General features: G+C 40.9%; 1 protein-coding gene across 19 annotated transcripts in view; it reads left to right on the top strand.

Moving 5' to 3' along the window:
* LOC131547855 (teneurin-3) overlaps positions 1-12,700 on the top strand; it is a 642,274-nt gene that overhangs the window by 625,345 nt on the left and 4,229 nt on the right. For 16 of the 19 annotated variants that reach the window (XM_058788591.1, XM_058788700.1, XM_058788676.1 and 13 more), the window contains 7 exons: positions 786-806; positions 3,763-3,995; positions 4,500-4,654; positions 7,381-8,255; positions 9,010-9,185; positions 10,033-10,268; positions 11,356-11,652. In XM_058788591.1, the coding sequence (XP_058644574.1) occupies positions 786-806; positions 3,763-3,995; positions 4,500-4,654; positions 7,381-8,255; positions 9,010-9,185; positions 10,033-10,268; positions 11,356-11,652 (1,993 nt within the window). The remainder of the gene's footprint in view (positions 1-785; positions 807-3,762; positions 3,996-4,499; positions 4,655-7,380; positions 8,256-9,009; positions 9,186-10,032; positions 10,269-11,355; positions 11,653-12,700) is intronic. The other 3 variants (XM_058788667.1, XM_058788722.1, XM_058788694.1) reach the window with 1 other exon arrangement.

The following is a 12,700-nucleotide window of genomic DNA, read 5'->3' as shown; positions in this document are numbered from 1 at the left end:
CTCTCCTGCAGCACCTCATTTAGCCATTGCGGTGATACATGACCGCTACCTCTTATCTCCTCTCTTTCCTTATCTCTTGTTCCTTTCTCTTTTGGCCTAAATCGTCTGTCTCGTCCTTTTAGCCGCCTCTCGTTTTCCATCTCATGTTTTCCCTGCCTGTGTCTTTCTGTCATTGACACTTACTGTATTTTTAACCTTATCTTATCATCTTCCGTTCCTTCCATCTGCCCCCAACTTGATACCCGCGCAAAAATCTCTCATACGAGCGCTCACACGAGGTCTCTATAAATGGCCCAGCACTTAGCAGGTTTCAGTATCATCTTTGTGTGTCTGCTGCTCCTGTAAATTAAATTCCTTCATTAAAGCTGTAAAACACATGGATGAAGCAAATGAAATGGTGGTCCTCTGTGTGACATATTCACAGCGTGGCTTCTGTGCAGCTAAACGCAATGTTTAAGGAATTGCTTTTCATTGTCTGGGACACAATCAATTTGCTATTATGGGCCAGTTAACCTCAGCGTGTGCTGTGAGCTCATACTGTTCTTCAGTTCCCAGGTGGAATATTCACACATCCAACTCTGTTTAAGAAACAAGACAAAGTACAGCTTCTGTACAGCCCGTCTTGCTGCATTATTTCCCGTCTATGTATGAGAAGTAGAGATTAATATATGCACACCTGTTTTTTCCCTTTCTTGACAAGATTTATGTGCTTCTGCTATTTTACTCTCTCTCTCCCTTTTCTTATCTCTCTTATTTCTGCTCTTTGTTTCCTCTGCTACCCTAAGAAATAAAGATTTCAGACATAGGTAAGCCATTTCAACTCTCTCACAGATGCACAGCCCCTTTCAGTCTGGTTGCAGGCCATTTTTTATACAAGTGTTTGTCTCTCCGTAAGTGTTGTGGCATGCCATCAGACGTAAATGTAAATGTGTGTCATCTGCTTCAGTTGTTTATGGAGTACCAGTGACATTTTGTGATCATTCTTAAAGTTTGTTTGATTTTCTTGGTATTATTTAATTCACATACTTAATTTGCTTTAAAGCTCATTGCTCTAGTACACTGAGGTCTGAAAGTCTAAGTTTTTTTTTTGTTTGTTTTTTGTTTTTTTATTATCAGCATAACAATTTAAGTTTAATTGAAACCCAAAAATTTGTCATACACTCTAGCTGCATGATTTCCACATGTTTGTGTAAAACCTGATCATGTGAACCAGCATAATTTTAAAAGCTTCCAAAAAGAATTCTATGTGTACAATGGAAGGAAATCTGGTGATGGTCAGTTTTTAAATCAATTGCCTTTTATATCCAAGATTTTCAATGTGGTCTTAGACTTTGGGCTTTACTATATATTTAGGAGATCTTCAGATGTTGATGTTGATGGTGCAGGAATGGAGTAGATCCCTTGGAAACACTACTGTACAGGTTATGACAACAGATCTGAATTCCTGACAAAATCGTTAGAATAATTCAATATAATGGCTATCATTTTTCTTCAAACACAATCTTTGTATGTCAGTGGTTTATAAATCAACATCACAAACCCCATGGGGAAGTTCCCATGTCTTCCCAACACAATGAGAAATTCCTTTCAACTCTTTTGTCTGGCTCTGTGAAATCTCTTTCTCCACTTTTGTGGATATAAGGGTAGCTTAGCCGAGGCATTTATGTAGAACTCAAATAAAATATTTTCTTTTAATGTGGCATATTGAAAGACAAAAGATACCTCATGTAGCTTAGAAAGAATGAGTTTGTTTTTTGAATTTCGTCTGCGCTTTGATTCTGTGGCCAAATCGGTCAGAAAAGACTTAAGTAAAATACACAGAAGTCCATTTAGCTGACACTGGTGTAGACCTGTTTTCTCAGGAAGGATTCAGGACAAAAACCTCTCCTGACAGGTCTCCAGTACTTAAGTTAACTACTCCAAATGTCTCCGCCCTGGAAAAGCAGGAGTTCATGATAAACACTGCAAATAGGCCCTCATCATCCCACACATGTTTGAATAGTTCCAGTTGAGGGGCGATGTACAGAGCGCAGTAGATGTTGATATCCTACATTAGGTTCTTTTCGAAACCTCTGTAGGGTTTAATCGCAGACGTATGGAGCTCGTGAATGGAAATAAATGTGAGTAATATGAAGTGGGCGAGCCAAAGCCATTAGAGCCTGTTGAATAAATTTGCAACCAGGGATAAATTTAGGAATCCCATGGACATGCTAACCATTCCTCTCCGTCTCCAACCAAATCATTTAAAATGGAATTAGAGGCCAACTTCGCTATATGGTTGCACCGTGTGTGGGCAAAATGGTTGAGTTTAAGTAATTAAATGGCGTATTTTTAGACACATCAATTTTTTTCGCCAACATTTCTCAATGCTTCTGAGAAACAAAAACGGCCCATTAAGCATTAATGACTCTGAATTAATAAGTGCTAAGAGTTATTAATTCACAACCACTGTTGCTGGCTGGTGAACATTAGAAGCCACCTAATGGCTTGCCTTCGTCTTCATCTTGTCCCAGATGTCTCGGCCCATCTGTATGTGTCATCAAGGCGCGCCCATATACCCTAATGCTCCACAGAACCTCGTAAACTTAGGAGATTATTGACCCCAAACCTCAGTGTCCTTAAACCAAGCCAACTCTAAGCCGCTTCACTCCCAGAACTCACATTTGCTTCCATTTGGCACAGCAAAATGTTTTATGCTATATTAGTTTTAGCCTGCTTGATCTTTATTTACTCTAAGTGTGATGTGGTGTCTGTGCCACATAGCAGCAGTAACTAACATCATCTTGAGACCTTCTTAGCCCCTTGTCTGTGTTGGTGGAAGCATGCTGATTCAAATTATGAACAGTGTAATTAGCACATGTGAAAGCTTTATAGATCTACTTTATATTGCTTTTCATTTCTTTTCTGTAAACACACTTAATCTCTGCTCTAAAACATAATGAGCTTCTTTGCTGAGGTACCTTAGGTGACCTTCACATCGGGGGCATGCCTGTGATGCCTTAAAATCCTACCTCCGTAGACAACTCACTAGGTCTTGGCAAAGAGCAAATATCTAATAACTAAAAAAAGGATCAGTTTAAGCATGGAGCCCGCATCACACAGCAAATCTGATATAAGATCAATATATAAATAAAAGTTAGCAGATTGTTACTGTACAAAGCAGACGCTTCAGCTACAGCAGCCCACATTTGTTTCAAAACATATCGAAAATGGCCTGCCCGTCAGCAAACCCTCTTGCAAGGTGTCTGCGTGCTATTCTTAGACCTTAGTCGCTTCTAATTGAAACACTGCGACGAGCTGTTGATTTTTTTCAACAGATCCATCACTTCATGTTGCTCGCTGGCTTTTTCCTCTGTCGTAAGGGTGCGGGTGGGAAGTGCAAATGATTGAAAGGATGTGACAGTTTGGTGGGCATCATTATGGTTGTGTCAGACGATAGTGATTTCCAGTCATAACGCATTAGGTTCACTCTGACAGAGTGCTCAACTCCTTTCCCCTCTAACCGGGCCGGGCCAAACAAGTACATTCACTTCAGCAATAAACACAATAGCTAGTGATCAGTGATCACATTTCTATACATCTGTAGACCTTTAACTATAATAGTTTACAGTCAACCTGCACCAGTTTAAATCTGTTCAGTTATTCATTGCTTCAAGCATTGCTTATTCACCCATTCTGTTTGTTTATAAATCATGTTTTTGTGTGCTAGTATACTATACTGCTCTTTTTGTAATTGTGGAATTTCTACCTTTGTCCTGTTAGCAACAATCCTGCACATAGATACTACCTAGCAACAGACCCAATGACAGGTCAGCTGTATGTTTCGGACACCAACTCACGACGGATCTTCAGGCCTAAAGCCCTGACGGGAACCAAAGAGCTGCTGCAGAACGCAGAGGTTGTGGCAGGGACCGGAGAGCAGTGTTTGCCGTTTGACGAGGCTCGATGTGGGGATGGAGGCAAGGCCACTGAGGCGCTACTGCTGGGACCCAAAGGTAAAGAGACTGAACACCCGCTAATCAATATGGACACTAGCTGAACACGACACACTTTTGTTCTCTCTCAAGCACACACAAATAGCATAAAAACCCTTTTTGCTATTCAAGTAATATTGGTTTAATTAAACTTATCAACACGGTAACAGCCAGCTATTAAGTAGTTCACACAGGCACACATTTCTGTGAGAGAACTAGAGAGGCCTGTGATCCTCACTGGATCAGAGCACCAGATGGTTCAGTTCCTTTCGTCTTGGATTTAGCTCTGACTAGATAAAAAAAACAACTGCTTCCTGAATATTACTTGCACTCAACATCACTCTTAGCTCAGGAATAATTCACCACCCAAAAGCACATTGTGAATTATTCACCAAGTGCCACGTCTTCAGTGACCTGGAAACCACAGGGGCAAGCGTGACATGTGTACCAGTCGTGTTTCGCCTGTTTGCTGGTGCAGTGTGTGTGTCTATTTGCAGCTGTCACATCTGCCCCCTCTCTACATAGGCATTGCTGTGGATAAGAACGGGTTCATCTACTTCGTGGATGGTACCATGATCAGGAAAGTAGACCGGAATGGCATCATCTCAACACTTCTGGGGTCTAATGACCTCACATCTGCTCGTCCTCTGACCTGTGATACCAGCATGCATATCGGACAGGTATACTTTCATATTCACCTGCTCTACGTCACTGTTTAATGCACTTCAATCTTAAATATTAATTTGTCTATTTTTGCTGCCATACAAGAAAAACTGCAGCACTGCTAACCTGAATGTAGTATGATTTATGGATTTGAATTCAGTCCAGTTATGCCACTGGGCTAAAACAAAATATTAGAAGGCAGAAAGGCCAAACTTCGATTTCAGAATGAAATCTGTGATTCTCAGTACAAAGATTCGGCTGTTCAAGCCTGATCTTCTGGCTTTATCACTGAAGTGGTGTTAGGATGAGTGGCCTCGTTTCAAAGATAAAAGCAAAGGCTGGAAGCAATTGAAACTGTTGCCTCATTTGAACTAGAAGGCACAATTGTTTTTCATGTTGTCCCTAATAGAGTTTTTCAAATGAGATTTCTGAAATTATTAAAAAATGCAATATTATTCTTTTTACATTTTAATATTACTTTGTATTTGTTTTATGATCATTATTAAACAATTTTACTATCAGAGGAGCCCTGTAAGTAACGGTTTACTATTTAAAAGACCACAACACAGAGTTCTAGAGCTTGCAGACTTCAAGCTGTTTGTTTCATTGTTTTTCCAGCCAACCACTTACAGTAGACTGCACTATGACCTACTATCTATCCACTAACCTCAAGACATACTTTAAGGCCCAAATCAGGAACAAAAAGACTGAGCTCAGCCCTCTGTGGTAGCCTCCACCCAAACAAAAGCCAAAGAAACGTCCTTGAAGACCTGGAGCTCCCCCCTCTGGCTGCTCTACCTCTGGTGCTGAAAGCATCTAATCACCTGAGCTCAGTGAGAAAACATAGCATCCGTTAGAATTTATTAGTCACAAAGAAAGTAATAGTACAAAAGATGATGAACATGAGATGAATCAGTAGGCTAATAAAAGATCTTTCATTGTACATTGACTGGTTTGCTTCATGGGGGCCATGACGAGATCACATAATCAGCTGAATACTCCTAGTTTTATACCCCACTATTATAGAGCACCTTCTGGAATAAATTAATCATGGTTGACTGCAAATAGAGTATATCTTCAATGGCAATAGCTGAAAACATATACGTGATGCTACATTAATGTTGTTGGGTCTCAGAGCAAGTCCAAGGTGATTGCCATAGTAGCCAGTGCTACTATGAAAGAAATTATGTTCTTTGGAAACACATCTCTATCGTGGGTATGCGAGTAGGACTCTTTATTTTTACCTGCAGCTTTATTATGAAGAGGGTCTTTTGCATGAAAAGGGCTGTTATGCAGTGTTTAGTAAACTTTCTCATCCATCCTCCCCACTCTTTCTGTTTTCTGGTCTCCCCACCAACTCCATTTGTCTCTGTCTAAGTGATGGAGGTTGGGGATGAGACATAAGGCTGTTGTCTGAAATACCCTTGGGTCCAGGCTCAGTGAAGCTCAATGAGGTATGGACAGACCCAGACAGTTGGTGTCAGCCTCACAATTACCCAAACGTTTGCTCTTGTGAGTCATCGATGTGCATCATTAAGGATATATACAGCTCAACCTACACAACTGTCACCTACCTCAGTAAAGCCAATAGGGACAGCAGAAAATAACTCAAGTGCTCTTCAAGGAAATCTTGGGTTCACTCAGGGTTTTAAAATGTTCAGTCTAAATCAAGTTCGACCCCAGAGCATATAAAAGTACTCTGTCTGCTTCTGAGGCTACCAAGTTGCCTTTTGCATATCAGGTGGTGACCTGAGAGTTGATAAAACATATTAGGTGGCATGTTGTGGAGCACCCAAGTAAAATCCGTTTGCCCTGAGTAAAATCTGGTCTTGAGTCCATGCATTATACAGAAGGTGGAATCACAGACGGGCCATGGCTGAGCAGAGAAAGCTTTTATCCACAGGAGCTGCTGTAGTTCAGAAACATTACGCTTTAATGTGGTGCTCTTCAAAGACGCTTAACCTGCCTGTGTGGCCAGGGTGCAGGTTCAGAGCAGGAAGTGAAAGAACAGAAAGAGAATGAAGGAGAAGAACTGAAGACACCTGGTCTAGGAATGTCCCAGTCGTGCCATATAAGTTGATTTCATTGAGAATAAGTCTCAATGAATCCACTCAAAGCTTTAGGAACAGGCTGACAATTATACTGTCAGCATATCTTTGCAAGAGCGAGTTATAGATTATGCCATTGCATAACTTTCCCCCACTGGCACTTGGCAGAATTATTGAAGTTGTTGAGACTGTGAAGAAATATTGAAACCGGATAATTCAGACAGACAAGACAATGCATGATCAAGAGAAGAATTCTTATGCTTTCTCAGTATAAACGATGTCTGAAAGAAAGTGTGTGCTGGGGAACGATTTTATTTTTATTAATAGACGTCCAGACAAGACTGTCCTTCCAAGCCATCTTTAAAAGTCTGGTTGAGGCCAGTCCTCCATGCGGACAGTGTTGTTCTTGGTGTGCTTTTCTTTGCCAGACAGTTGTTCCCTGTAGGCGCTGAGGAATTGCATCCCGTTGCAAAATAAATGACCCAGCGACAGGCAAATCGAATGAACTAGAGGCACCCAATGTATTAAGCCTCCAAAGTAACGGATCCTTCTTCATCAGTGTCAGACCCAAACATCAACTGTGCACAGAGTGAGAGAGCAAGCGGGAGATGTAATAACGTGTTTTTGTCTGTGTGTATATCTATGCAAGATTCCATAAGTGATCCACCTCCCTATTTGATCTGTCCTCTCTGCAGGTGCGTTTAGAGTGGCCCACAGACCTGGCCATCAACCCTATGGACAACTCCATCTACGTGCTTGACAACAATGTTGTACTGCAGATAACCGAGAACAGGCAGGTTCGCATTGTGGCAGGCAGACCTATGCATTGCCAGGTGCCGGGCATCGAGTACACCATGGGAAAGCGTGCCATCCAGACCACTCTAGAAGGTGCAACAGCCATCGCTCTGTCCTACAGTGGAGCCCTCTATATTGCCGAGACGGATGAAAAGAAAATCAACCGCATCAGACAAGTCAGCACAGATGGCGAGATTTCTCATTTGGCAGGAGCGCCCTCCGACTGCGACTGCAAGAATGACGCTAACTGTGACTGTTACCAGACAGGCGATGGGTATGCCAAAGACGCAAGGCTAAATGCTCCTTCCTCTCTGGTGGTCTCTCCTGACGGAACGCTCTACGTAGCTGACCTGGGAAACATTCGAATCCGTGCCATACGCCACAATCGACCTCCACAAGGCTCTTCAGGTCTTTATGAAGTTGCTTCACCTGCTTCTCAAGAGCTCTACGTGTTTGACTCCAATGGAACGCATCAGTATACTATGAGCTTGGTCACTGGTGACTACAAGTACAACTTCAGCTATAGCAATGAGGATGATATCACCGCTGTAACAGACAGCAGTGGAAATACGCTTCGGGTTCGCCGAGACCCCAATCGAATGCCAGTGCGTATTGTTGCCCCTGACAACCAAGTTATTTGGCTGACGATTGGTACAAATGGAGGGCTTAAAACCCTCACAGCACAGGGGCAGGAGTTGGTGCTCTTCACCTACCATGGCAACAGCGGCCTGCTAGCCACCAAGAGCATCCAAATTGGCTGGACCACATTTTATGAGTAAGTGCTTCTATCAATTCCTTTGCACTGTAGCAGAGCACATCTCTAAACCTTTATTAGATCTTTTTATTTCTGTATTTTTAAAGGTTTATGCAGTTTTCACATTTTATATAGATTGTTGTTGTAGTGCACATTCCTGCTGTAGGATTTAAGTCTTCTCCTTCAGCAAAAGTGCAGCCTGTAGTTACAAAACCTACCATTTATTTCACCACATGCTATTTAAAGCATGGTGAAAATGCTAAATGAATTTGAATGACATTTTCCGGCTGGTGGTGTACCAAAAGGTTTTGCATAATGCCAGTCTGGGGTAGGTCCTTCTGGCCAGCATGTTGGACACAGTGTCTGTGCACCTACCCTGCCATAACCACAAATACACTGCAGACATTGACAGGCCTTAACAATTGTGACTTTGATGAGTCAAGTTTTTATTATATTATTTTGTGGGTAAGGATTAATCCCCATTTTATATAGAAATGTCCTCAGGCCAGTTGTGGGTGTGCAAGGCAACTCAAACTAGCCAGCATTGGTTAAACCTATCTTTTTCTTCACTTTCTACTTTTCTTGACTCGTGTACACACATTTGACCTCTGTCAGATAGCATACATACAAAAGTTTCAGAGGACCCAAACAAGACTCTCTCCAAACTGTACATGCATGCTAGTCTGCTTAATGTCATTCCATCATGAGAACTGCTGACTGCATGTCAGTGTGGTCCAATTGCAAAAGGTGTTCTAATGGCATTTTTGCCTTACAGCTATGACAGCGAGGGACGTCTGACGAATGTGACATTCCCTACTGGCATTATCACCAGTCTAATCGGGGAGATGGACAGAGCCCTAACAGTGGACATTGAGACCTCAGGACGAGATGACGATGTCAGCATCACCACCAACCTTTCTTCCATTGACTCTTTTTACACATTAGTTCAAGGTACGGCATGTCTCTGCTGTATTATCATTATTAACAATGACTCCTGATGGCTCTATAAACTGACCTGTTGCTTTAAGTCTTGGAAATGTTCCACACTGCTAATCAAGCTTTAACTCACAGGTTAAATCAATATTAATGACCAAACACTCATTACTCATTCATTAGGGGTAAAATTGTCAGATGGTAATTTATAGTTTCACTATAATCACACCACCACAGGGAATGAAAACACACTGGACAGCTGGGCTCTGAAATAATACATCTGCAAACACACTTTAAAGTGTGTAATTCTTTTGAAGTTGAAATACTTTTAATAACCTTAACCCAGCAAAGACAACAAGTAATCACTTTGTAGGTTGATTTCCATTAAAAGTTAAACATTGGCTCAACCAGTGGCCTGAGTTTGAGACTGGACTGTGTTTTTTTTTGACCAGTTTCAGATGGGGAAACCTGTTTAAAAAGTTATTTTTGCAATTTTGTTCAATGCAGAAATTACACACTTCAGGATTATAGAGTGAGGTAACAGGCCGCAATATGGTGACTAAATGTGAATTTGGGAAAAGTCATAAGATTAAAGGGAATTTAATTAGATTAAAGAAGATTATGTATTTATATGTTTTGTAGCGCAATCCTAGCACAAACCAAAGTTTTTCTCATGGGGTTTTCTTTTTACAAATCCTCTTCTAACCTCCTTAACCAAATATGATGTGACTTGAGAATAAAAATCAAGGTAGTGATTCTGACACACTGAATTCACAGTCTTAACATAATCCCCACGAACTCTCTTCTTGTGCTTTTTTTCCTCACTACCTCTCGTTTCACTCTCCTGCTGTTTTCCTCCTCATAGATCAACTAAGAAACAGCTACCAGGTGGGCTATGATAACTCTATGCGTGTCATCTATGCCAATGGAATGGACTCTCACTTCCAGACCGAGCCTCATATTCTTGCGGGTGCATCCAACCCGACAGTGGCCAGAAGAAACATGACCCTGCCTGGAGAGAATGGACAGAACTTGGTGGAGTGGCGCTTCAGAAAAGAACAGAACAGGGGGAAAGTCGTAGTATTCGGCAGGAAACTCAGGGTATGTAAAAAATGTCATTTAGAAGACTCTTTGTAAAGAATGTTTACTAGTGTAGTCAGAATAATACTTTACATCTGTAAAATACTCTTCATAACACTGTCATAAAACTCCTTCCGACTTGACTTGAGTTGAGATTTGTAAATTATGGGAAATTAAAATGTTGTTATTTGATCTATTTGAACTAGAACTAATTCTGACATTACACAACCCACAGACACATATGTGATCCTGGACCACAAAACCAGTCTTAAGTCGCTGGGGTATATTTGTAGCAATAGCCAAAAATACATTGTATGGGTCAAAATTATCGATTTTTCTTTTATGCCAAAAATCATTAGCATATTAAGTAAAGATCATGTTCCATGAAGATATTTGGTAAATTTCTTACCGTAAATGTATCTCAGCTTAATTTTTGATTAGTAATATTCATTGCTAAGAACTTCATTTGGACAACTTTGAAGGCGTTTTTCTCAATATTTTGATTTGTTTGCACCCTCAGATTCCAGATTTTCAAATAGTTGTATCTCAGCCAAATATTGTCCGATCCTAACAAACCATACATCAATGGAATGTATAATATCAGATGATGTATAATTCTCAATTTCGAAAAATTTACACTTAAGACTGGTTTTGTCGTCCAGGGTCACATATTAGAAAATGGCTTTAGAAAAGGCTTTTGTCTAGTCATCAGTTTCTCTCAATGTCTATATATTTTCTAAATTCTCTTTATTTTCTTTTGTTATTAAGAGCAGCTGAATTGTTACAGAGTCCTCTGTTGTTCTCCTTCCACTTTCATTTGTTCCACAAAAGAAGCAGGTCATCTCAGAGCATCAATAAAGTAACCCTGATTCTTAAATGGGAAACTGCTTTGGCATTTCAAAGTCTCTAAGTTGCAAAAAATATCATATAATTTAATTTAATGAGACTAGGAGAGAGATTGAAAGTGTGTTAGTGACCAGCTTGTGTGCAACTTCTATTCAGCCCTCAAATGTAACTGAAGTTGGGAAAAATCAACCCTACCAAAAAATATTATACTTGTTAGCAATGAATGTTATAATCATAAATATTCTGTCTTCCTTTCATAAAGGTCAACGGTAGAAACCTGCTGTCTGTGGATTATGACCGCTCACTGCGCACAGAGAAAATATATGACGATCATCGAAAGTTCCTTCTGAAGATTGTGTATGATGCCTCTGGTCATCCTACACTGTGGGTGCCCAGCAGTAAACTGATGTCTGTCAACCTCACCTATTCCAGCACTGGTCAGGTCACAAGCATTCAAAGAGGCCCCACAGTCGAGAGGGTAGAATACGACAGCCAGGGACGCATAGTCTCCAGAACCTTTGCTGATGGCAAAACCTGGAGCTACACCTATTTGGACAAGGTGAGTGTTGTGAATTTTTCCAATAGTAAGTAGTACTGTAATATCACAAGATGTTCTGGAGTATGTTGAATATGTGTTGCTTTCCAAGGGAAATTTTTGCAAGAATGGTTACTCCCTTTGAATTGGTTCTCCAGAAGCACACCATTATAACTGTGTCAGCAGCACAAACATGAAGTTTGTTGGTCCACAGAAAGCTGAGAAATAGCTATAGAAAGACCCCTAGTTATCCAGGGGTCAGAAATTTCTGTGGAACTTTGTGGATAAGTTTATAGACTCCAGAAACTGGTGTGTGCTGAGAGGGAGAGAAGCTGGATGTTGTGGATGTTTCTTGTGAGGGTAATGGCTTAGTAAGGTCTCATAGACAAAGTTAGAGTCTCAAATGAGGCCACTGGGAAAACTCAGGGTTTGAGCTTAGCCTAATAATACCCTAAAGAAAGAGACCAAGAGTGATATGAAAAGAATAACTTACATCTCCAACCCTACTTACAGGACATCACACCTTTTTCGCTTCTGTATGTGATTACCCTTGTAAATACTAATTCTTCTTAAAAAATGTTTTGTTTGTGGACATTCAAATATTACAAAATAGAAGGTTTTTTCAGAGTTTGAGATATCAGTTGGATGAAAGAGGGAGTTTCCTCCAAGAGAGCACTCAGCTGAAACCACAAAAGTTTTGTGGAAGGAAAAACCACTGTGTGTAAATGTGTAGATTAAATATGCATGGCTAGCCTGTCTTCCCGTCGCCTGCCACATGCGCAGGTAGCGTGACCAGTGAGAGGATATCAAACATATGCCACCAGCAGTGCCTAGGGAACTAGAATAATGTCTGTCCAAGTATGGATGACAAGGTGAAGGCTTCTCAAAGGTAGACACTCACTGTAGCAATTCCCCAAGATGGAGAGGCCTCTAAGGATAACCCTCAAAATCTGCAGACGTCAGTCAGTGTGCGTATTTTACCAGGAAAGACATGAATATACGTGGAGTGATGCGGCAGCTCTGAATGCCACAGTCTCAGATCCATTCAGGGAAAAGCTCTGGGGATGTCAGT

This window comes from Onychostoma macrolepis, chromosome 01 (assembly GCF_012432095.1).
Source record: "Onychostoma macrolepis isolate SWU-2019 chromosome 01, ASM1243209v1, whole genome shotgun sequence".
Classification (NCBI taxonomy): domain Eukaryota; kingdom Metazoa; phylum Chordata; class Actinopteri; order Cypriniformes; family Cyprinidae; genus Onychostoma; species Onychostoma macrolepis.
The sequence above is the reverse complement of the archived record's forward strand: the minus strand, read 5'-3'. Positions and strand labels throughout refer to the sequence as shown.